This window comes from Macaca thibetana, chromosome 1 (genome assembly GCF_024542745.1).
Source record: "Macaca thibetana thibetana isolate TM-01 chromosome 1, ASM2454274v1, whole genome shotgun sequence".
Lineage (NCBI taxonomy): Eukaryota > Metazoa > Chordata > Mammalia > Primates > Cercopithecidae > Macaca > Macaca thibetana.
The window spans coordinates 57,882,113-57,908,490 of record NC_065578.1 but is presented as its reverse complement, the minus strand read 5'-3'; the positions used below and the strand labels follow the sequence as shown (position 1 = coordinate 57,908,490).

The 26,378-nt window shown below is 35.9% G+C and overlaps 1 protein-coding gene across 3 annotated transcripts in view; it reads left to right on the top strand.

The window, feature by feature from the left end:
* MYSM1 (Myb like, SWIRM and MPN domains 1) overlaps window positions 1-26,378 on the top strand; it is a 922,196-nt gene that overhangs the window by 881,173 nt on the left and 14,645 nt on the right. For 2 of the 3 annotated variants that reach the window (XR_007728770.1, XM_050804006.1), the window contains 11 exons: window positions 1,216-1,294; window positions 3,183-3,253; window positions 5,961-6,038; window positions 6,129-6,152; window positions 7,291-7,369; window positions 11,107-11,205; window positions 13,196-13,956; window positions 18,438-18,568; window positions 19,911-20,014; window positions 22,113-22,190; window positions 23,773-23,861. Coding sequence is in view for 2 of the 3 variants with exons in the window: in XM_050804006.1 (XP_050659963.1) it covers window positions 1,216-1,294; window positions 3,183-3,253; window positions 5,961-6,038; window positions 6,129-6,152; window positions 7,291-7,369; window positions 11,107-11,205; window positions 13,196-13,956; window positions 18,438-18,568; window positions 19,911-20,014; window positions 22,113-22,190; window positions 23,773-23,861 (1,593 nt within the window). In the remaining variant the exon portion in view is untranslated. Of the gene's footprint in view, window positions 1-1,215; window positions 1,295-3,182; window positions 3,254-5,960; window positions 6,039-6,128; window positions 6,153-7,043; window positions 7,370-11,106; window positions 11,206-13,195; window positions 13,957-18,437; window positions 18,569-19,910; window positions 20,015-22,112; window positions 22,191-23,772; window positions 23,862-26,378 lie in introns of those variants that run through there. The other variant, XM_050804012.1, reaches the window with a different exon arrangement.

Here is a 26,378-nt window from a genome sequence, read left to right as displayed (position 1 = left end):
CCATCAACAATTGAGAGAAATGATTGCTTTTAGAGAATAGTTCATTAGTCCCACAATTTATTATCACTACTGCCTAATTAAAGATTCAAATTTATAAGCCTGTTGAAAGGTTTTTGCAGTCTTAGAGATGGAAAATTCTTACCACTAGACTAGGTCTAGAAAAAGTCAATAAGCAAAATATTAAATTTATATCATGGATTGAGCCCCCCAAAACTTATTCAGCCTTTTCAAATATGGGGTAAACAATGTAACTTTAAAGAGTTCTTATGAGCTTAATGAAAAGAGTGAGATAATTAACAAAGTTTGATCTCCCGTGGACATTGAAAAGCCTCCAAATAAAATTAATTTTTTTTTTTTTTTTTGAGATGGAGTCTCGCTCTGTGGCCCAGGCTGGAGTGCAGTGGCCAGATCTCAGCTCACTGCAAGCTCTGCCTCCCGGGTTCACGCCATTCTCCTGCCTCAGCCTCCCCAGTAGCTGGGACTACAGGCACCCGCCACCTCGCCCGGCTAGTTTTTTGTATTTTTTAGTAGAGACGGGGTTTCACCGTGTCAGCCAGGATGGTCTCGATTTCCTGACCTCGTGATCCGCCCATCTCGGCCTCCCAAAGTGCTGGGATTACAGGCTTGAGCCACCGCGCCTGGCCAAATTAATTTTTTAAATTGTATGAGTTGTTATTAAAACCACGTTTTTCTTATCTATTCACTGTACTGCCCTTTGAGTATTTTCTGTTTTGGTTCTGTCATCTAGTTTTTTTTTTTTTTTTTTTTTCCCATTTTATGAGTGGTGCTATTGATGGTGATTTTTATAATTTAGATACAGCTAAAAGGTTTAATCACAAAGTTGAATTCCTGTATACACATGGGTACTGGTACTAATCAACTGAAACTGCATTGTTGGTTCATAGTCACAGAGCACGTTGCGATTGCTGCTTTGGGGTATTGTTTTCCTCATGAGATTGTTTATTCTTGAGAACCAAAAGAAGTGAGCAGTCAGACTTGATGTTTCACAGTTGAGATGGGGTAGCTTAGCGCTACCATGTATTTCACAGGCCAAAGAGGTAGAGCAGGCATTTCCACGATGTTAAATCTGTTTGTTAAGGGGAGAAGGGAACTAAGCAAATGCTTAGTTCTGTGCCTAAGCTTCTGTGCTGTGTGAGTTACATTCATTAACCAGTATGATTTTCACTTATATACTCATTTTCTTAATTATTACAGAGGTGACAAAAATACAGCATCAGTTTTACAAAAAGATCACTATCTTGATTCATCTTGGAGAACAGAGAATGGCCTTATTGTAAGTATTTTATAAAAATATCAGGTGCATTAAGCTGTTATTTATTGCCTAGAGTGCTGCTTTTTTTTTTTTTTTAAACTTAGTGCTAGTTCTCAACTATCACAGATGTAATATTTTTCTTTTTTAGAAATTTAGAATTTTTCTTACTTTAGAAATAGAAACCTCCTCTTTTGACATTGAAAAATGGCCTGTTGAGGAACAGGATTGGAGCCCACTAGATTTAGGTACAGATCCTTGCTGTACCACTTCTCAAATTTGTGACCTTCAGTTTCTTTACACCTAAAAAAGTGGTAGGTGGGCAAGGTGGCTCCTGCCTGTAATCCCAGTGCTTTGAGAAACCAAGGCAGGAGAATTCCTTGAGCCCAGGAGTTTGAGTTTGCAGTGAACTCTGATTGTGCCACTGCTCTCCAACCTCGGCAACAGAGTGAGACCCGGTCTCAAAGAGAAAAAAAAATGGGATTATCACAGGGCTTATTTCTTGTAGTAATTACTTATTGAGTACTTATTGTGTGCCAGTCAGTAGGTCAGGCTTGGAGAATATGACTATAATGAAGACAGACATGTTCCTGCTCCCAAGAAGCTTATATTCTAAAAGGGAGTTAGATAATAAACAGGCAGACAGACTAGTAATAGATTTTGAAGGAAATAAGCAAGATGCTGACTGAGAGTACCAGAGTGGGAAACCTAGTTTAGATTTAATTGTCAGTGCGGGAATCTCAGAGGAGGTGAGATTTAAGTTGAAATTGATGGGAAAAAGGGCAGATGTGTGAACAGTTAAAATAAAAAATTCTAGGCAGAAGGAACAGCAACTACAGAAGCTCTGGTTGAAGGCCAGTGTCTAGAATATGGTGGGAAAGGGAGGAGTGGCAGCATGTGGCAAAGTTGGAGAGGCAGGCTAGAGTTCTGTCATGCGGGACTTATGAGTCGGATTATGCTAAAGGGTTTACGTTTTGTTTTAAAGGAACTGGGATATCATTGAAACATTTCTTATAGATTTAATAGAGATTAGCAATACATTTTTATAAAATTAATTTTGGGTACTGTGGTAAAGATTGGAGGGAAGTAAGAGTGGAGTTAAAGGGACCAGTTAGGAAACATTCACAGTAATTGAAGCAAGATTTGATGATTGGGACTTGGCCTGAGGTAGTAGCAGAAGAGATAGAATAGATGGATTTGAATTATATTTTGGAGGTAGAACTGGTTGATAGATTGGATATGGGCATCAAAGGAAAAGGAAAGAATCCACAGTGATTCCTGAATTTCTACATGGAATAACTTAGTGAGCAACAGGGCCTTTTGTAGAGTTGGGAATGCAGAGGGAGAAGCAGGTGGCGATAAGTGATGGTGAGTTCTGTTTTAGATATGTTGAGTTCTAGAAGCCAATTAGATATCCAAGTACAAATATTGGATGGGCTGTTGGATATTATGGTCTAGAGGTTGAAGAAGAGATATGAGCTGAAAATAATTTAACCTGGAGCATTGAAAATGAGTAGGATCATGGAGATTGTAACTGAGGAAAAAGGAGAGTTAGTGGCGAGTTTTGGAAAGAGGTTAAGTGTCTAACAGAGCATCTGATGCCTAACAAATAATTCCTTTTTTGGGTGGCGATTATTACCTCATCCTGGGCAGGAGCATGAGTCTGGGAATCCAACAGACTCGGGTGTAAAGTCTCTGCTCTTCCACTTAAAATGCGAGTAGTGCTATAGTTGCTCCGGTAAAGTATTAATGCCTATCTGAGTGTTACTGTGGTAATCAAAAATATGTCTGTGTGCTCAGTAAATGGTGGCTGTCATTTGTAATCATTATATCATGTATTTTTCTTTAACAAAACAGAAGATAATTTCAAAAAGCAATAATAAAAAGAAAAATACATTCTCCTTTTTAATAGCCTTGGACCTTGGATAACACCATCAGTGAAGAGAACAGAGCTGTTATTGAGAAAATGTTGTTGGAAGAAGAGTATCCTTTAATGATGATGAGGAAAGTACAGGTTTCAGGGTGAAAAATCTATAAATGCAAAAATTACAAGAGGCCACTGTTTACTAGATGGATTTTATTCAGCCCCAGACTGCTATTACATAATATCATGTTGCCTATGTATGCAAAAAGCAGCATTTTATTCCTTGGGTTCTGTTTTACTGCTACATCTGAGATCTGATTGCATATTTTGAGTTTCTGTCACTAGCCAACTGTTTATGATATCTGAATATTGAGTAGAAATGATAGAATATTTAAGTCACTTTGAACCTTAAGTCCAAGCTTGCATTTTTAAAGTTATATAAGCTGAAACCCAGAGATGTTAATTTGTCCAAGGACACAGAGTTGGAACATGTAAAAGTTCTTCTCGCTTCATAATTTACAGGTGTTACGTGGGAGGAATCTAAATAAAAAGCACAAAACAAATACTATAGAACGAATATTTTTTTCCCTACATTTGTGGATCCTTATTTATAGCTCAGTTTTCGTACACATAAAAGGAGAGGATTGAACAAAATGATTTCTGATTTTATGATTTATAAAGATAGCTAGTCATAGTCTAATAAGTAGTGGTTTATTAACCTCTTTCATCTTCATTTTATGGAGTTCTCCTCACTAAGCCAGAATTTCTCTGTTCCCACGATTTCCACTTATTGCCATGTTGATTTTAGAGTGTCTCTGTACCTTTAATTATCATAGGTTAACCCCATTTAGGCTTTCTTATTCTCTAATTCTCCCTAGACATTGCAGTTGTAGCCTAGATTATTGCTCTTCAGAGAAAGTCACATATAATTTAAAATTCTCCGACATCCTCATTTAACACAAAGGAAATTAATTTTAACTATATATTATATAACCTAATATTTTAAATATTCTCATTTTAACGTTTAATCAAGATAAACACATGAGATAATTTTACATTCTTTTTTTTTTTTTTTTTTTTTGAGACGGAGTCTCGCTCTGTCGCCCAGGCTGGAGTGCAGTGGCCAGATCTCAGCTCACTGCAAGCTCCGCCTCCCGGGTTCACGCCATTCTCCTGCCTCAGCCTCCCCAGTAGCTGGGACTACAGGCACCCGCCACCTTGCCCGGCTAGTTTTTTGTATTTTTTTAGTAGAGACGGGGTTTCACCGTGTCAGCCAGGATGGTCTTGATCTCCTGACCTCATGATCCGCCCGCCTCGGCCTCCCAAAGTGCTGGGATTACAGGCTTGAGCCACCGCACCCGGCCAATTTTACATTCTTTGTTTTGTGCTAAGTCTTTGAAATCCACTGTGTTTTTGTTTTGTTTTGTTTGTTTTGTTTTTTGAGACAGAGTCTCGCCCTGTAACCCAGGCTGGAGTGCGATCTTGGCTTACTGAACATCTGCCTCCCTGGTTCAAGCGATTCTCCTGCCTCAGCCTCCCGAGTAGCTGGGATTACGGGCGCACACCACCACGCCTGGCTATTTTTTTGTATCTTTTTCTGTCGCCCAGGCTGGAGTGCAGTGGCCGGATCTCAGCTCACTGCAAGCTCCGCCTTCTGGATTCACGCCGTTCTCCTGCCTCAGCCTCCCGAGCAGCTGGGACTACAGGCGCCCGCCACCTCGCCCAGCTAGTTTTTTTATTTTTTTTTAGTAGAGACGGGTTTCACCGTGTTAGCCAGGATGGTCTCGATCTCCTGACCTCGTGATCCGCCCGTCTCGGACTCCCAAAGTGCTGGGTTTACAGGCTTGAGCCATTTTTTTGTATCTTTAGTAGAGATGGGGTTCCACCATGTTGGCCAGGCTGGTCTGGAACTCCTGACCTCGTGATCCACCTGTGTCGGCCTCCCAAAGTGCCGGGATTACAGGCGTGAGCCTCAGCGCCCAGCCAAAATCCACTGTGTTTTATACTTAGAGTACATCCTAGTTCATGCAAATAGTGTTTCCACTATTTGCTTAGAAGTCCCACATGTGATTGGTGGCCACTGTGCAAGTCTAGATAAAACACAAGTAGTCAGTGGTTCACTTCTAGATATGGAAACAAATAACGAGAGTATCTTTGTTCTCAGCACCTATTCCTAGCATGGTACCTGACATATACAGTATACAGCCAATAAATACTTGTTAAGTGAAGAATATCTCAGGCTAATCTTAAAGTATTTCATCAGACTAGTTAAGAGAGAAGTTTCCTGGTAGATTTGATCTAAATGTTTACTATTTTTATTAAGGTAGAGAAGATCCTTGGATTCTTTTCTGTAGGCTTTAGAAATGTGAAAAATTATTCCAAAATTGCCTTGGACAACCAACCAAATTTATCTTTTACATTCTCCGTATGCTTTGGAAGAAAATATTTAAACCAGGGTGTCCAATCTTTTGGCTTCCCTGGACCACACTGGAAGAAGAATTTTCTTGGGCCGCACATAAAGTACACTAGCGATAGCTGATGAGCTAAAAAAAAAAAATCGCAAAATAATCTCATAATATTTAAAGAAAGTTTACGAATTTCTATTGGGCCACATTCGAAGATTCTGTTCTGGGCCACATGTGGCCTGCAGGCAGAGGGTTGGACAAGCTTGATTCAAATGTGGAGGCTGTTTCTTCTTGTAGTCACTTCTAATTGCGAAGACAAGGGAACTATTAATAACATTTATGTAGCACACCTTTTGTATGAGTGATGTAAAAATTACATGACTGTAATATTGTTTAAAAAGTTTCCTTAATAATTACACAGATATTATTTATCTAAAAAATCACTACCGGAAAAAGTCTGGCTTGATCAAAAGGAAGATGATAAAAAATACATGAAGAGGTAAAATCAATTTATAATATTTCTAAAAGTGTGGATTGTATTTTTTGAAACCTCACATGCTTCCTTATTTTCTTTTTTCATGTGATGCAGTCTGCAGAAAACAGCAAAAATCATGTATGTACTTGTATTTTATATTTCTAAATCTGTTTTCATTAGTTAAAAATTATGGAAGAATTTTTTTTTGTTTGTTTAATTATAGTTGGCCTGTGGAAAAGCCCTCTTGACCTTGGGTTATACAAAAACATAAAGTAGATATAAAAACAGGTTTTTTGGTAAAGATCTTGGAATGGCACAAGTATAATTTTATCATGTTATTTATTTGCCAGAATTTCTTTTACGGCCCTACATAGGCAGTTCTATCATATTGTGAAAAATATGGTTGTCTAGGGATTTATGGGGAAATTTTGAGAAGCTGTTATGTAATATATTGGAATTGACTTGATTTCTTTTATTCTGTCAGTTAATTTTCACTTATTTTCAACAAAATTTTCATTTGGATTTGTGACTTTCAAAAATTATCTGGAGAAATTAACTATTTTAAAAATATCCTTTCCCTATAATTGAAAAAATGTTATTTAGCATTTATGAATTTGGAAGTTTATGGTCCCTTAAAGGGTGGGTTTGCATATTTGCAATTGCCCAAGAGGTTGAGTACTGAGCAGCCTTTTGCTTTTGTATTTTGCTGAATAAACAACGAAATGAAATTAACAAAAGGATTAATGGCTTGCTTAAATTAAATTAGTGAGCTTCATCAGTTTTATTTTCAATTCCTTGAGATAATGAATTTTAAAAACAGTAAATATAATGCTGTAGTTTTTGACTTCTTTCCTATCTTAATATTTACATGGATTTACATGAAAGAACTAAAGAGAGTATTTGTGGAACCGATTTAAACTCTTACATGCCTTTCAGGATTTGGGAATATATTAACACCTGCTGCTTTGTATCCAGTCTAAGGGAGCCTATTTGTTTGTTATCACATTGACTTCCTTTAATGTCTTTTAGTGTTATCCTCACTCAGACCCAAGGATTATGTCTTTTGGGGCTCCCATCATCCTGAGCTAGAGACACGTGACAGGGTAAATCTCTGCCCCCAGGTAGAGGCTGTAGCCTTCTTGTTTTGTTTGTTTATTTTTAATTCCTAGACTCAAAGTATTGAATTTAGCCCATGGCAATCTATAACCTTTAGTTACATAAATATGGAATGTTCCATTTCAGAAATTTTTTTTGCAATTCCTTTTTTTCCCCTCAGGGTACATTCTCCTACAAAACCAGCCAGTTACTCAGTAAAGTGGACGATAGAAGAAAAAGAGCTGTTTGAACAAGGGCTGGTAAATAGAGCAATTTTAAATTTTTAGTAAAATAATTCTAGAAGCAAATATTGGTAAAGTTATAAGGTTAAATTAATTTATAGAGACCTGAATTTTCTTTTTAATTACAGTTTTAACACCTTTAGTTCTTCTGTAGTTAGAGTAATGATGTTTATAGTGTAGTGCAAGAGAATTCCTTTTAACTTAGATCTAAGGTACTAAAATACTAAAATAGATTTAGATCTGTAGTTTTCATTCTTTTGGTATTTAAAAAAATCCAAGAAATTGAGGTATATCTGTATACATGATACCAACTACCTGGATTAAAAGGCAGAATTATTTAGTAGTCTCTTTTTTTTGAAACAAAACAAAAACTTGTATATTTGACACTGTTGGGGGTGATCAGCTGAGTTTTTATTCAAATTCGGCATTGTATACACTGTCTAAATATTTCAGCAACTGTAAATGAAGACCAGAAACTTTTGTGTGTGAATGTCTATTACACTGAAATCCATTTAAATGTTCACAAGTTGCATAATGCAAAAGATATGTATTCTGGTTTCTAATTCTGAAAATACCCCTTAATATGAAGAAACTTAAAAAAAAAATACTTAGGATTTTTTTTTTTTTTTTATTATTTTACTGTCGAGATTAGTTTATATCTTTTCCTTTAAGGTGCATGTTACCTAGTAGTGTTCTAAGTAATTTTGAAATTATGTGTATTTATACATTACATATATAGAATATTTGTATATATTAAATTTATGTATGCTAATCGAAGTATCATTAACGTTTCTACAGATGATGAGAATAAAATGTTTGTATTTGTATTTTAGTCAACACCATGACATCTATATACTGTATGATATTCTTATATAAATATATAAACGATCTTGAGGTTTTTATCTCTTCAAGACTTTTTCCTGTACTGATGATTTTTTTAATATTGATATTTCAGTCTGTTGTGTGATTATCATTTATATGATCTAACTTTAATTAATCATTTATTTAAGATTCCTGACAACTTTGGTGTTTTGCCTCTTATCAAAGAGCAGATACATAATGTTAGGTTTTAAAGGGAAGGTGAGGGTTAAAGAAGGACACACACATACAGAAGGAGGGCAGCTCAACAGCAAATACAGGCTTTATGTCCAGCATAAAACCTACAGAAGTGGGGGACCAACCTAATGCCAGAGCCCGCTGCTGCTTATAACCTGGGGCAATTTATAGGTATGGGCAGAAGAGGTCTGGGCAGCAGGATATTGATAAGATGTTCCCGTCATGAGGCAGATCTGGCCCTTGTTCCAGCAGGATGTCATCATGGTATTCTGGGTGTATTTTGGACCTTTGTCGAGCAAGATAGGATAGGGACGTTTCTTTAGTTGGGCCTTTGTTTGTCTCGTGGTCAGGTGGTTAGGCAGGATATTTCTCATGGCCTGAATACCTGTGAAATGTTTCACTTTGACAAAGGTCTGCAAAATAACAGGGAGCTTACAACATGGTGCAGTTTGTGCTAACACATACACACATACATACGCAAACAGATTGAGTTTAAGGTTCATTTTTTTAGGTTGTTATTTTTTATGTTGGTGGTACTTATGGGGACTACATTTGCATGGTTTAAAATTCAAAAGGTTCCTAAAGTTATAGGGTATTAAGTCTTCTCACACTCATCTTAGCCTTCAGTTCTCTTTGCCTGGGGTAAGCAGTGTCTTCTTTGTGTTTTCCTCCAGAGATATTTGTCCATATATAAGTAAATATGTGTTTATATAGTGATATAGAGACGTCTGTTTACATTAAGGGAGATTTTAAACTTGGAATGTTTGCTTACACAACAAGCATGGAATTATTGGTTGTATTCTCAGCTTTTTTTAACTCATTGATAAAGTTTGCTTACAGACTGAATTCTCTCAGGCTTGGGAGTAGGAAATTGGGTGGTACTGAATGATGAAGAAAGGCTTTTTTCCTTCCCTTTTTTGGGCATGGGACTCTCCCTTTGCTCTATTTTGAAACTGGTGAATTTTTCTTTGCTCCTTTTTTTTTTAACCTTTTTTTTTTTTTTTTTTTTAAGAAACAGGGTCTCGCTATGCTGCCCAGGCTTTGAACTCCTGAGTTCAGGTGATCCTGTTGCCTCAGTCTCCTGAGTAGCTAGGACCACAGACACATGCCACCGTGCCTGGCTTCTTTGCTCCTCTTGTTCGTGTTCTTTCCCCAATTTTTCTAGTACCCAAGTCCCTACTCTTCTACTAATCATACCTTAATCCAGATCTGTCCTGTCTCCACAAATGTTCCATGCTACCTACCAGTGTTACCTATTTGTCTTCATCCCACAATAAAGATAAGTAGTTCTTCAGTAAAATTGATCTCAGCTAGGTGTTAAGAGCAATCTTAATTAATTAATTTATATTTACTAATAATTTTCAGAAGTTCTTTAAGAAATTGTCCAAATGTCATGTTTTCTAATGAATATCAGAAATTTACTTAAATTAAGGTTTATCATTTGGGCCAGATCTTTGAAAATGATTTGCTGCTGTAAGGCATGACTGCCTGGGCTGTAAATCTGACCCTAGGGCCAACTTTCCTAAGTTGTGGCTAGTTTTTTGTTTTTTGTAGTTTTAAGAATTCTAAAAATTTAGAATTATTGAGCTACGTTAGGAAGTAGAGAATATCTTAAGTTGGGGATATTGCAAAGAGGCTTTACATACTAAATTATAGTTAGACTTGATACCCAACAATCCCTTTTAGCTGTCAAATTATGTGTTCCTTTCTGTACTTGAGAACACTCAGGAGCTCCCTCACATTCTCATTTTTTTCCCTCCACAGCTTCAGTGTTATGAGGTACATAGCCTTTGACACCAAGATGTGGGAGGTGTCAGAAGACATTAGTTGGAGGGTAGGCAACATAGTGAGACCCCATCTCTACAAAAAATTAAAAATTAGCCAGGCAAGGTGGTGCGTACCTGTAGTCCCAGCTACTGGAAAGGCTGAGGTGGGAGGATTGCTTAAGCCCAGGAGGTTGAGGCTGCACGAGCCGTGATCACACCACTGCACTCAGCCTGGGCAACAGAGTGAGACCCTGTCTCAAAAATGAAATAAAAACTGACAAATACATTAACAGGGAAAACTAGAGTTTATTAATGTGTGCAACATATACACATGCAAGAGAAACTCTGATGAGTAATGAAACGGGTAGTTAGAACTTTGGGGCTTATAGCATCTTAACAAAGAAGACATTTGTTGCAGGACTTCCTCATTTGTGATTTAGTCTTTTAGGTCAGTTCACTGTGATACCTGACAGAGTAAAATCTGCTGCAAGACACCTAATGGATATTGCAAAATAGGGAATCTGGGTTAAAAAAAAAGTGTTGAAATTAGCACAGAACATGTTCAGTCGATCATATAAATGGAAAATGTAACCTATCCCCCTTTCAGGCACTTATTTATTTTAAAAAGTTATTTTAGATTTGGAACATCATAACTTACAATATGAATTCGTACAGTTAGGTGATATCTTCATTTAGATAGGTGTTCTTTTTAAAAAGTAGTTTCTAAATCATTTCCATCAGTTTTCAGTAGTTCAGATTCCAAAAGAAGAATGTAGGCTTTGATTTTAAGAGCATAGTCTATATAGAAGACTTTATCGTGTGCTTCAGAAAATAAAGATGTATTTTTTTAATTTTTATTTTTTAATGTGGTAGGTGCTTGGACTATTCATAAGTAAATCAAAAGCAATTTTTTTTTCAATTTTAATAATACAGGCTAAATTTGGCCGAAGATGGACCAAAATTTCAAAGCTAATTGGAAGCCGCACTGTTTTACAAGTGAAGAGCTATGCAAGACAGTATTTTAAAAATAAGGTAAGCAGAATATCAATATCCTAGTTAATAATGATAGTATTTAGAAAAAACAAAGTAAGCAGAAGTATTTCTTTCATTCAGGCATTAAGGTCTTACTGTTAAAAGTTTTTAAAGTATTTTATACCCACATAGTACTATACAAAACCTCAGAACATATCTCAGTGTTTTGAGTATTACCATTAAATAGATATCATGGTACTCTATTTAATTTTATAAAGTTAAATGGACAAAATAGTTATTGCTCAAAAATATCCTATAAAGCAAATTGTATTTCAAAGAGAAAACCTTAGAGATCTTATCTTAATGTTTCCTCTAGAAAATAACTTTTCCTTTTGAAATATTTGCATTGTAGAAACTTTTAAGAATTATTAGAGCTTAGAGGAGGTAAATGCTATCCTGATTCTAAAATCTGTTAAATAGCAATGAAATTTTTACAGTTGTTATGAAGAATCGTCTGAAACTTTAATAAACTGCAGTGTTAAGAAAGGTTTGTGATCTGGTTCCTTAATGTTTCAAGTAATTTGTGCTATATGCAACCATGTCGTTTTGATATTTATAAGTTTTTAATATATCCTCTTTGAAGCCTAGGAACATAATTATATAAAATTGGTGAGTGACTTGAGTGAAATTTGATATTATCGTTTCATGTAGATGATGAGTTCTACCCTGGATGTAAGATTTGTTTCAGTGTTATCTAGACATAGGTGGTAACTAATGGAATGGATTCATCATACATCGATTGTATGCTCCATTTTTCAACAAGACAGAAGCATTTTCAAGGCAGCTCACCAAGGTTTAGTCAATACCTCAGAACAGAATAAAGCTTAACTTGGTTATTCTTACTCTTAGGCTTCCAAGATACATGCTGTGTATCTTGGAGTGCCAGTTTCACTCAAAGAACTGGGGTAGAAGGATACATTTTTCATGTTGTAACAGAGATTAGTATATTATGAAATCAGTGCAAAATTTCATCTGAATTTTTAAAATTATAGACAGGATACTTAAACAGCAGGGATGTGAAAAGCTGTTTCAGGCAATATGTCCAAATCTCTTTTTCCCTCCTGCTACCCTTTTATACTCTACATAATAAGCCAGTTAACCTCAAGTATTTAATCCTGGAATTCCGTTGCGCTACAGGATCTATAAATAACCTCTTTCTGAGAGCTGTCATATCCTTTATGTATGTTAGTCATTTATAAGACTTTTTAAAAACTTTGTATATAAGGATTTTATTTTATGTTATATTTGCTCATTCACTTTCATTATCTTTTATTGTTGTTGTTACATTACCAGATATTTATATCTGTAATAGCAGGTATGGGAGATAATTTTATGGCTTAAAATATAATCTCTCTTTTTTTTCAAGTATCACATTAAAATATCATCTCTATATTATAAGCTCATTAAATAAGCCTGCAAAAGACGGTTTGTTTCTGTTGTCCCTTGTTTAAATGAAAGGTAGTTTTAATGTACTCAGTGAAGATGTCAGATTAAGGATTATTTTAGCATTGTAAGAAACAATCAGCTATGGTATCAGATATTCTGAGAAATAAGCCTTTAAATATATTTCAATATATTGTACAATACCTTAGTATGATAGTTAATTTGTTTAGTCCATATGGTTGATCTGAGCCAGGCTGCTGTTTTCAACTTAATATTGAAAAATAAGTAGTAGTTAAATATAGGTCATGATTATTTGATTAATACAAATCACCAGACCCATGAATTAGTTATATAGTTATAGAAATTTTAAATGGTGATCCTTTACATTTGAAATGCGGTTATAGTCTCCAGTCATACCACCCTGAATACACCTGACCTTGTCTAAAATGCACTTGTAAACCCTTTAAAGAAAAGCACATTGAAGGTATAATGTACCATTTACACGTACTCAGTTTAATAATACTGTATTTATCCTTTTTTTGTGTGTGCCAGTGATTAAATTTTTAAATCTTAATATTATGGGGATTTTATTTTGATATTTAATAAGGTCAAATGCGGTCTGGAGAAAGAAACACCCAATCAGAAGAACGGCCATAATCTTCAAGTTAAAAATGAAGATAAAGGGACAAAGGCATGGACACCATCATGTTTAAGGGGACGTGCTGATCCCAATTTGAATGCTGTAAAAATTGAAAAGTTATCTGATGATGAAGAAGTAGACATCACAGATGAGGTGGACGAGTTGTCTTCTCAAACACCCCAAAATAATTCTAGCAGTGATCTCTTCTTAGACTTTCCTAATAGTAAAATGCATGAAACCAATCAAGAATTCATTGCTTCTGACAGCCAGGAAGCTCTCTTTTCCAAGCCTTCCAGGGACTGTCTTCAAAATGAAAAGCAAGATGAAATACTTTCAAGCTCAGAAATTACACTGTGGACTGAGAAACAGAGCAACAGTGACAAAAAATCAGTCGAATTAAATGACCAGAAATTTAATGAATTGATTAAAAACTGCAACAAGCAAGATGGAAGGGGAATAATAGTTGATGCCAGGCAGTTGCCTTCTCCAGAGCCTTGTGAAATTCAGAAAGATTTGAATGATAATGGAATGCTTTTTCCTTCTTCTTGCCAAGTGGTAGAGGAAAGTCATGAGGAAGAAGAGCTTAAGCCACCAGAACAGGAAATAGAAATAGATAGAAATATCATTCAAGAAGAAGAAAAACAAGCAATTCCTGAGTTTTTTGAGGGGCGCCAAGCTAAAACACCAGAACGCTATTTGAAAATTAGAAATTACATTTTGGATCAATGGTAAGAAAATTATATTTTATATGTTATTTTAAAACCTGATATTTTGAAGTATTTTAATTAAGCCTATACAGAATTTAGAATTTTGCTAGTAAATCTAGAGATCACTACAGTAGGGAAGATTTAAGATTTCTCGTAATGAATAAAAAGTTTTGGTAAACATTATCACCTATAACTCTTATAACCCATCTTTTTGCCTATTCATTAGATTGTGGGCCTGGAATAAAAGGGATAGATTATTGCTTTTTGAAGCAGTCTCCTAGAACAGTGTTAGGAAGATATAGAGAGAACACCACTGCATGGGAAAAGGGAAATAATTCCTTCAGGTTTATCATGTGCTTTGAGTACAAAGAAAGAAAAATTTGATGACAGCAATAGTATTAAATGTGGCCAGATTGCAGAAACATTTCTCCTAAATAGTGATCTTAAAGTGCTTTTAACTTTGAACTTGTGGCAATAATGTGCTATTAATTTCTTCATCCAGCTTTATCAGGATACAGTTTTCTGATAGTTGAAGCTTATTCTCTAAATTGTCAGTACTATTTATTTGAATTATTTAATGAGGGATAGGGAACAAACCCCAAAATTTCCCACCTTATTAGCCTAATTTGAATTTTTTAAAATAGCTTAATTAAACCATCATTAAACATTTATAATTGCTGGCTGGGCACAGTGGCTCATTCCTGTAAATCCCAGCACTTTGGGAGGCTGAGGCAGGCAGGTCACTTGAGGTCAGGAGTTTGAGACCAGCCTGGCCAACATGGTGAAACCCTGTCTCTTCTAAAAAAAAAAAAAAATATATATATATATATATATATACACACACACACACACACACACAGCCGGGCATCGCGCGCACGCACACACACACACACACACACACACACACACAGCCGGGCATCGTGGCAGGTGCCTGTAATCCCAGTTACTCAGGATGCTGAGGCAGGAGAATCTCTTGAACCTGGGAGGCAGAGGTTACAGTGAGCCAAGATCGTGCCACTGCACTCCAGCCTGGGCAACAGAGCGAGACTTCATCTCAAAAAAAAAAAAATCGTAATTGCTAATACTGTTTCAAAAGCTATCAGATTGTACAGGGCCATCTTTACAGAGAGCTTCCTAGTTCCTTGAGCAGGGGTTCTGCTTTGTCCCTTGTTCTCTTTTGTATCAAAAGCCTTCCTGTCCTACTGCAGTAACTTTCTGCTATAACCTAGAAGGGTTACCAAAGGAAAGCAACTTGCTATAATAAATCAGTAACCTTCATTTTACCCACACAATATAAGTCTTTGGTTTTTAAAGAGGGCTGTATTCTAAAAGGAGGAGGTTTGTTCTTTTTCTTGACTCTTAGTTATCTTACAGATGGCGGAGGTGCTGAAAGTACAACATGTGGGTCAGTGTGGCATCATAGTATAAAGAATACTTGTAAGGAACAACTCCTGACTTTACATAGTGCTTTACAGTTTTTAAAGAGCTTTCCTACATCATCTTACTTGTTTTTTTGAAACAATCCTGTAAAATATGCAGATGGTATTATGTTTATTTGCTAGAGAATGATTCTGAGATCAGGAGAGGTTTAGGGACCTGCCTTTGATTATACAACCAGTTATTGACACATGAGGACTAAAGTCCTTCATGTGTCTGTAAATCACTCTTTTATTCTACATGGCCTAATTCACACTATTGATAAAGACTAGTTAAATTAGATTTCTATTGGTATCTACTTTTGTTTTTGGAAATAAGAGGGCAAATGGCCAAAATTTAAGGACCTTGAAATAATAACTAACTCAAAAATGTCCATATTGGCCAGAAGCAGTGACTCACAACTTTCATCCACGTACTTTTGGAGGCTGAGACAGGAGGATTACTTGAGGCCAGGAGTTCAAGACTAGTTTGGGCAACATAGCAAGACCCTGTCTCTATAAAAAATTTTAAAAAACTCAGGCATGGTGTTGTGTGCCTGTAGTCCTAGCTACTCAGGAGGCTGAAGCAGAAGAATCACTTGAGCCCAGGAGTTCGAGGCTGCGTTGAGCTGGGATCATGCCACTGTATACTAGCCTGGGCAACAGAGCAAGATCCTGTCTCTTAAAAATGTCCATATGAATGATCACTGTATTCTTGTTACTTTAATCAAATTCTATATTTGTTACTTTGAATTTTGAATTCCAAATGAGGCAGATTAATTTATATAGGTACTATAAATTATATGGCAGTAGTTTCCTTAGTCATTTGCCTTGGTTCATGAAACTGGTTAGGTATTGCTGTTTCATTATGGTTATTTAGCAGAACATTGTGAAAGCAAAATTGTTTTGAACAGGAACTCACATTTGTTCAGAAATAGAAGAGAGTGAGTGGTTAGGCACTGGAGGTGGTGTTTAAAAAAAATAGAAGAGTTAAAGTTTTAAAATAAGAAGCCTGCCAGATTTGTTTATAGATAAAGATCCTTTTCATAAAAGCAGATGCAGTTGATTCCCTGGTTAGGGGAATATTTTTATTAAAATAGTAACCAGTACCATTACTGAATGCCTCCCGAATACCATGTACTATATTTAAATCATCTCCAATCTTTTTGACAACCTCGTTCTCACTTTATAGATAAGAAAAAGGAGGTTCACAGAGGATAAAAAACTTGTTCCAGGTCACACTAGGTAAAGGGGATATTGGAGTCTGCAGTCTTGACTCATTATTTTCACACTTCCATCTCATGGCCTTGACCCTGACTTTTCACTCTGCCTTGGATGTTCTTCCCCCATATTTTGGCAAGTGTTGCTTTCTTGTCTCGTTGAAGTGCGGGCAAGGGAAATTAGAGGCTTATCTAAAATATCTCACATATCTCCTCCGTTTCATTCTCTTGCTCTGTATTTTATTTTCTTCATAGAACTTGCTACTACCAAAAATACTACATTTTTATTTGTGTACTGTCTCTTCTCCCCTCAACCCCCATGATAATGCAGGCAACATGAGGGCAGATATTTATCTGTTTTGTTTGTTGTTGAATCTAGTTCTTAAACAATGCTCAGAATATAGAAGGTACTCTGTTAGGGGGAAAAGATTGAACATATGAACCATCATTATTCCATGAACAGATATTTTTAGAGTCCTTACCATTTGTTCAGCACTGCTAGATTACTGAGTTCTGTTTAAAGCCTTTTACTTTGAGTAGTCTTCAGTTAGCTCAGTCTAGTTTTTTTCAGACTCCTTTGGTTTCTTGGTAGCCATACTCGGTGCCTGCTTTATTGCCTTCATTTGTACAATTTTGTTTCCTTTTCTTACAAGACACCCTGAAATCTCAACATTTCTATGAAGTTGTGATACACTCCCACATCACAAATTATTTTTACCCTCTATTCTGCTTAGTGAGGCCTACCCTAAACACCCTATCTAAAGGAGTCTATGCCTGTTTGTCCCAGTCTGTCCCCTTGACCTTCTTACTTAGCCCTGTTGCTACCTGAAAGTGTAATATATATTGTTCATCGATTGTTGACAGTCCCTCCCTTTAGAATGTAAGGTCTGTAAGGTTAGAAATTTTACATTGTTTATCTGTGTATCTCTAGTGCTTAGAACAATATATTTATGGAATAAAATAATGATCACGTGAGAAATACCCATGTTATATGAGATATCTGAATACCTAAATTTATAGTATCTATACTTGAATCCTGATTCTTTCCCTTCCTTAAGTAAGTGCCTTACTCTGACCCTCTTGTTTCCTTATTTCCAAAATGAGAATCTACCTTGTATAGTCATAAAGATTAAGGATATGTAACTCAGCACAGTAATCTGGCATAAGCACTCAGTAATTTGTTTCTACTAAGTTTTTTATTACTCTAATTTTACGTTGTACCATCTAGCAAGGCACATTAAGTATATTCAATAAATACATGTTTTATTATATAAACCTCTTGTTTCTTTCATAATCTTTGGGAGTTTCTTGATTCCCCTTTGGAATCCCTTATAGTGTCTGTTTCTGTTTTCCACTGAGAGTAAGCACTTAATATTTGTTGTCATCATAATTAAAAACAAATATAAAACGTTTAAACATTTATAAGATAGCTGATAATTGAAAGACGCTGTTAAGTAAAATAAGAGTAGATGAACCTAAGTAATGTATTACAAATTGGAAACTTCTAATACTAAATCTTTTCTATATATTATCAAAATGCTCTTTGTAATTAAAGATTCAGTTTGTATCTGTACATAAATAAATTTCTGACTTCAAGGTCCTGGGATAACTGGAATCTATGAATTTACCATTGGGGAAGAAATACTGCTTGTAAAAAATTACACTAATAAGTTATTGTATTATTTAAGGATATTTTATTTCAGAAAAAAAGTACATGGGTATTATATATTAGTATTGTGTTTGTTACACATTTATACATTGAAAGGGGTTAAAATGTAAAGATATTTCAATATTTAAAATTTTCCCCAGAAATCTTTTTTCATGTTTTTATTTATCCAAAATAATTGTACTTCCATCTCTTAATTAGGGAGATATGCAAACCGAAATACTTAAATAAGACCTCAGTACGTCCTGGCCTGAAGAACTGTGGGGATGTTAATTGTATTGGACGGATTCATACATACCTCGAATTGATAGGAGCAATCAATTTTGGATGTGGTAAAAATAAAAACTCAACATCTTTTACTTGATATTTTTTATCCTTATAGCACCTATTCATTTCTATGATGGTTAGAATTCAAGTAGTTCTAGGTATATAGAACTCAGAGATGCTTTAACATTATGAAATAAATGTTTTACTAAGATTTTACTGTTGGTTAAACTGTACTTTCATTTGACCTACAACGAAAATTGAGAGTATAATTTTAAAGCTAAAATATTCAATCTAAGTAATAGAAATAATTTAAGAATACAGTTCTTTAGCAGATAAAAGTAAAATTATTTTATGAAAAGTCTAAAAATAGCCCATTTAATTTGCAAATACTGTATTCATGCTAGAAATACTGCCTAGCAATGTTTAAATAAAGGAAATAATTTGTGAGCCTCTACACTTAAATGTAATAAAAGCGTCAAAATATTTTTCATGGAAGACAATTTCTTGTACCTTAGTTTTTTCAAATTGAAAGTTAATGAATATACATATTTTAAGATATATTTTACTCTTTTTTTTTTTGCTCTGTTGCCCAGGCTGGAGTGCAGTGGTGCAATCTCTGCTCACTGCAACCTCCACCTCCCGGGTTCAAGTGATTCTTTTGCTTCAGTCTCCAGGGTAGCTGGGACTACAGGCGTGTGCCACCATGCCGGGCTAATTTTTGTATTATTAGTAGAGATGGGGTTTCACCATATTGGCCAGACTGGTCTCGAACTCCTGACCTTGTGATTCACCTGCCACAGCCTCCCAAAGTGCTGGGATCACAGGTGTGAACCACCGTGCCTGACCTCTACTCTTTTCTTGAATTAACATGACACAACCATTCATAGCTACAAAGTTATAAGGTACATAAAACCTTGTAACCCATGGTTTAAGAAGAATATATTCTGTGTTTGTCTATGGAAGTGAGACCACTAATCAGAAAATTTTTTGTCAGATATGATTTTCTTTTATATTGAGCTAGACAGAATTTAATTTGACCTGAAATATGTCCTTCATTTTAGTGTCTTTGTTTTCCCAAAGCCTTGAATATTGAGACTAGCTTTTCAGGAAAACTAAAGGATTTTTGCTTCCTCAGCCACCAAAAGAAAAATTATATCATGTTTTCTGTATTGGACTGCCAAAATTAGTAAAAATTAAATTACCCATTTTCCAAATATTCCATGTTATTGAGATTTTCTAATAACAGCATTACTTTTAATTTGAGGGCTGCTCAGTAGCACATCAAATATATGATTGTGAAATAAGAGTCATAGAAGCTCCACTATAGTCAGTGTACATGTGTCTTTCTATTTAACAAATGAGTTTCACAAAATAATAGATGGTTTTGTCTTTCCTGAATTCCAATAGAACAGGCTGTGTATAATAGGCCACAAACAGTTGACAAAGTACGAATCAGAGACAGAAAAGATGCAGTAGAAGCATACCAACTTGCCCAGCGTCTGCAGTCTATGGTAAGCAGTCATCTCTCTCAGTGATCTCTCCACATTGCTGCTTACTAACTATTTAGTGCGGTTTACCTACTTCTCTTGAGCTGTTTAATAAATGGCCATTTAGTAGAAAAACATGTTTCCTCTTGTATTTCACCTTAGCAATTTGCTTTTCTTTGTTTCATTCAATTTCATGTTGCTTTCTAAGGCAAAAACAAACCTAAAAACCCTTAAAACGTGCTAGCAAACTTGATGCAGAAGCATGTTTTCCTAAAGTGGTCTTGGGATGCTTTGTTTTAATTTATAAATCTAATGTGTCTTTTAAAAGTATATAGTTCAGTTTTTTTTTTCTCTCATTTATTTTTCTTTTAAAATTCTTAAGAATCACCTTTTTGGAATAACTAGCCTTTTTTTTTTTAATTCTTGGAGTCAGTTTTATAATATTTTAAAATTTGTAAATCATACTTTAAAAATAAAGTGACCCGCTAAGAGAAAAAGAAACATCTTGTGAGAAAAAACAAATAAAAATGTGATCCAACACTCTTTTTTTTTTTGAGACGGAGTCTCGCTCTGTCGCCCAGGCTGGAGTGCAGTGGTGCGATCTCAGCTCACTGCAAGCTCCGCCTCCCGGGTTCACGCCATTCTCATGCCTCAGCCTCCCGAGTAGCTGGGACTACAGGTGCCTGCCACCATGCTGAGCTGATTTTCTTTGTATTTTTAGCAGAGACAGGGTTTCACTGTGTTAGCCAGGACTTAATGATCCGCCCGCCTCGGCCTCCGAAAGTGCTGGGATTAGAGGTGTGAGCCACCGCGCCCTGCGGATCCAACACTCTATAAGGCAGAGTCATAATATGATCTTGTTAGTTTTACTAATGGATTAAATTAGTAATAGGTAAGATATGAAAAAGAAAGTATAGGTGCTAAAATAGCTGTTTTTTCGCATTTAGGCTATAAAACATTTCTATCTAAATTTACTATCTTAAAGGATGTTATCAATTAGAGTTGCTGGATATGGTGCTAGTCATACACTGTCCTTTGGGAACTGGTCCATTTTACAGGCGTCACTATTGAGATTTGCAAAACTGGATTTTAGTAATGTAGTCAACCAACTTTGTAATTTTTCTTTTTTTTTTTTTTTTCTGAGGCAGAGTCTTGCTCTGTCGCCCAGGTTGGAGTGCAGTGGCGTGATCTCGGCTCACTGCAAGCTCTGCCTCCTGGGTTCATGCCATTATCCTGCCTCAGCCTCCCGAGTAGCTGGGACTACAGGCGCCCACCACCACGCCCCAGCTAATTTTTTGTATTTTTAGTAGAGACGGGGTTTCACCGTGTTAGCCAGGATGGTCTCAATCTCCTGACCTCATGATCCAACCGCCTCAGCCTCTCGAAGTTCTAGGATTACGGGTGTGAGCCACTATGCCCGGCCCAACCTTGTAATTTTTCATTATTTGATCAATTAGGCCATCTCCTTTCTAAAGCTGGAGATAGAATTATTTTGCTTCTAGTTTTCAATATTACACCTCTTGCTGTGTGTTCTTGCAGATTTTCTACCAGAAGTGGTTGAAAAGGAAGCCATTTTCTTGGTGGTTCTTTTTGATCTTAAAAATATTTTTGTTCCTACTCGGGAGTCTGAGACAGGAGAATCACTCAAACCTGGGAGGTGGAGGCTGCAGTGAGCTGAGATCACACTGCTGCACTCCAGCCTGGGTGACAGAGTGAGACTCCGTCTCAAAAAAAAAGAAAATTTGTCATAGTGTTTTAGCTCCTACATGATGAAAGGAAATATAAAAGCTAAGAAGAAATGCTAGCAAAATATAGAAAATCATTACTGATTTTATTTTTTAAATAGCCCTCTGCTGCCAACACCCGGCCCACACCCTACCCACCTGGTACTGGTGCTCCTGCCCTTACCTCGCCATCACTGATTTATGATATTTGTAACCAGAGTGCTAACTATTGAACATAAATTAATAAAATTTAGTCAGGCATAGCCAGAGATTACACTATTTAAATTGATAGATTAATTGACTTTTAGATAATTATTGTTTTCATTTTGTGTGTTAATGTGCTGTGATTTCTCCATATTAATCTTGCTACCTTTTGCTTTACTTTAATCTCATCGCAGCGTACAAGGAGACGTAGGGTCCGAGACCCATGGGGAAACTGGTGTGACGCAAAGGACTTAGAAGGACAAACGTTTGAGGTAACTTTTACCTTTCAAATGGCTCATCAATGAAAACTGGTTTTTAAATATATATTTGTACATCTTAATGTCATATGTGTTGTACTTGTTTCATATATTAACATGTATGCCTTCATTCCCATGTTAATTTGTCTAAAAGTCACCAGTAAACACCAAAGTAGAAGGCATTGGTGGTGCAGTTAACTAGGAGTTTAACTCATTTCAGAACTTTGGTTCTCTGTCTCTGTATTCTTGTCTCTAACTCAAGATAAGAGTGTCAGGAAGTTGGTATGCCCAATTCATTTCATTAAACATTTATTGGAAGAGGTTCTGATGTACCAATTAAAATATTGTTCTAAACATTATAACAGTTAGTGCAGTAGAGTGAATAGAATGTGTGAATGTGTACATACTGGCTTTGTTACTTTGAGCAACTACTTAACCTCACAGAATCTCATGCTTTTTTAACTTACGAATTGTGAGTAATAATAATACCTCCCTCAAAGGATTGTTGTCAGAAAAAAATGAGGTAGACTATATAAAGGTCCTAGTACTAGGTATTCAGTAAGCCTTGTGTGCACAAGGTGCTCCACAAACTTGAGTTGTCTGTCTTTCCTCCTCCGCATTTCCTGTCCCCAATTTCTCACCTGAGTACTATTCTAGGCACAGTAATTACTAATTATCCTTCCCATAAGGGGCTTGTATTTCTAATAGGAAAGACAAAACCTATGGTAAGTTCAATAAGGTTGGTCCCAAGAATTGTAAGTTTCTCCCAAAGGGTGTGATCAGGGCAGGTTTCATAGAGTATGTGGGGTATAATCTGATCTGAAGGATCTGCAGAAGAATCTCAAAATGGAGATGAAAACACTTTAGGCTGAGGGAACAAAGCTGGAGACATGGGAAAATACCAGATATACTCTGGAAAAGGTGCATAGTTCATTTGGACTAGGATGTAAGGTTGATCATAGAAATGGAATAAATAGAGATTTACTTTATTTTATAAACACTCATAAAGGGCTTCCTGTGTGTCAGACACTGTCAGTATTTTATAAACATTAACTCAAATCTTCAAAATAATACCATGATAGTGGTATTATTGTTTACTTTTTATTATTACTTTTGTTGTTCCCATTTTTAAAGATGAGGTAGCTGAAGCATGAAAGCTTTAGAATTTGCCTAGGGTCACCAAGCTAGTAAATAACTGGGCCAGACATTCTAGATCCAGAATCTGTTCTTAATCATTACTCTGCACTGTCTCTCAGTTGTGAAAGAAAACTCAACACAGTAGAATATGGTAAGTATAAATGGGAAATGAAAGACTCAGGTGATTCTGAGGTTTTTGAACCTGGGTGACTGGTACCATTGACTGAAATGGGAAAATCAAGAGGAGTAAATTTTCAGTTTGGGATGGTCGTATCTTCTGAAACGATTTTTAAAAAATACAGTCCAGCCTTTCTACATGTTGGTAGCAAAAAGGAAACCCATGTATATCAGTTTAGTCTCTCTTGTCCTCACATGCCCTTAAATTTGGTTTTAAAGGACTATTTTTATTCTGCCTCTTAGTAGTTGATGGACTCCTTAATCAGTTGGCATTTTGTTTTAGCATCTCTCTGCTGAGGAGTTGGCAAAAAGAAGAGAAGAGGAAAAAAGCAGACCTGTTAAATCTTTAAAAGTGCCAAGACCAACAAAAAGGTATAGTGTTATATAAATGTGGTTTTTAAAAATTTGTCACAAATGGCTAGATAATGTATGAAAAAATATTCAATAGCTGCATTATATTGTTCACGTTAAGTTAAAAAAATACTGCTACAATTTTTTGGATTTTTTTGTTTCACTGATTATGAATTTGGGAGACCTTGAACAAACATTCTAAATTTGTTCAGATTCATTGAACGTATGATCCAGCATATGTTGTAAAGGGGCCTTGTTTAGAACAGGTTGGTCATTCAACTCTAGACACTATGGACAGGAAACTTCATGAAATGACCGAGTTTTCTTTGGGTGGTACTAATTGTTAGCAAGTTGTTGGCATGGTGGTTGTTTTCTAATGCATGTATAATCTAAAATTTGAACCTTTTAAAATTAAGGGTCACCAAATAAGTTAAATGCCCCAATTTTCTATTCCCTCTTCCTGCAGATGTGCCATTGAATAGACTGTAGTTTTGTCAGTGTACCTTTTTAAAAAGATACCCAGGAATGCCACTAGATTATATTTTTGCCTGATAAATGTCCTTGGGTAAACCTTAGGTTCTCATTTATAAAACAATAATTAAAATAACACTGTTAGCTGTGTTTTAAGCACTTTATTAGCTCATATAATCTTCATGACAACCCTGTGCATTAGTTAATATTCTCACTCCCATTTTATAGGTGAGGAAACTGAGAGGCGTAGAGAGGTTTAATAACTTGCTCACACTGTTAAGTAGTGGAGCTGTTGATTTTAAACCCAAGTGTTAAGCTAGTCATACCCCTAGTCATTACATTATATATTCATACCCCTACCCCTAGTCATTACATTATATATTACCTCTTTAAAATAAAAATTTAAACTTACACAGTTGTCGTGAGACTAAATTAGATAAGCTATGTGAAAAATAGTCATCCATAAGCTGGGACTCCTCATCCAGTATCCAGATAATTGATTTTCTGCCTCTATATGTGAGACTTACATTTATTGTGATTTTCAAGTCGCTGTCCAAGGTCTTCAGGATCTTTTTGAGTCCAGATCCACTTTTCTCGTTTTAGCCTTTGTAGCACTGCATCATTAACATTTCAATAAGCTTGCCTTTCCTGCCATTAATCACTGATTGAAATGTTTAATTGGAAATGTAAACCTCATTGCATATATTTAAACAATGAAGACATTCATTCTTCAATCAGCTATATAGATTACCACAATTAACCCATATATCTTTATCTTATGCAGAAGGATAATCATAACAGATGTCTTGTTTAATTTCAGATAAAATATATTTTAAGTCTTTAGTTTCTAACAGATCATTCCTATGAATAGTGACTATAATAAGGTCTACTGATCATGACTTTTCAGGAACTCATTATTTTGCTTAGTCACCTCTTCACTTGGTTAAGGATCACAAATCAGCTGTTTCATAATTTTTTCTAGAATTTTACTACTATTCAACATCTAATTCGTCCTTTTCTGCAGTCTGCTTTTTTGTATTGTGAAACAAGCTCAATAATTGTCCATTTCTAGTCCTTCAATAACTTTCCCATTCTCTGCAGTTCCTCAACAAACATTGACAGCGGTTCCATATCCGTGGTTCTTAAGTACTCCAGGATGTTCTTTCTGTGCTATTTTCTCATCTATCTTGGCCTTCAGTTTCTTTTTTGTTGATTAAACACTTTCTAATTTAAAGGTCTTTCTTTATCCAACAAGTATCTTTGAATGTCTACGGTATATGTCAGGCACGGTTCTGATCACTTGGGATACATTATTAAGCAAAACAAAATGTTCTCTTGAAGCTAACCATCTGTGGTTGAATGAGAACGGAATTGCCCTGCTCTCTTCCAGTTGTGTTAATGCGAATGTATTCCTGTGTGTTTTTCTTTCCCTGAAGATAGCCTAAAAAACCTTTTTATTGTTCTTAATATAGTTTTCAAGCCTCAATTCTTTACTCGTCAAAGACTTTCTGATATTTCTCAGATTTATGTGTGCTTTTGACTTCGCTTAGGTTCTCCCTTTTTCACCTCTTTTTACTTTTTCACTTCTTGTTTTTTGGAGACAGGGTCTCACCCTGTCACCAAGGCTAGAGTGGAGTAGAGTAGAATGGTGAAATCATGGCTCACTGCAGCCTCCACCTCCTGGGCTTAAGTGATCCTCTCACCTCAGCCTCCCGAGTGGCTGGGACTATAGGCACACGCCACCATGCTCAGCTAATTTTTAAATTTTTTTGTAGAGATGGGGTTTCACCATGTTGTCCAGGCTGGTTGTGAACTCCTAGGCTCAAGGAGTCCACCCACCTCGGCCTCCCGAAATATTGGGATTACAGATGTGAGCCACAGCACCTGGCCACTTTTTCACTTTAATACAAGAGTTTATCATAGGACTAATACATTAATATCTTTACCAGAACCGTTTGTCATTCATTCATTCAAAAAAAGTTTTAAGTTCCTACTCTATTGTTGGCACATTATTGAACTGACAAGTGTTTTTGATAAACTTCCATCTTTCTTGAACTTTTTTTGGGG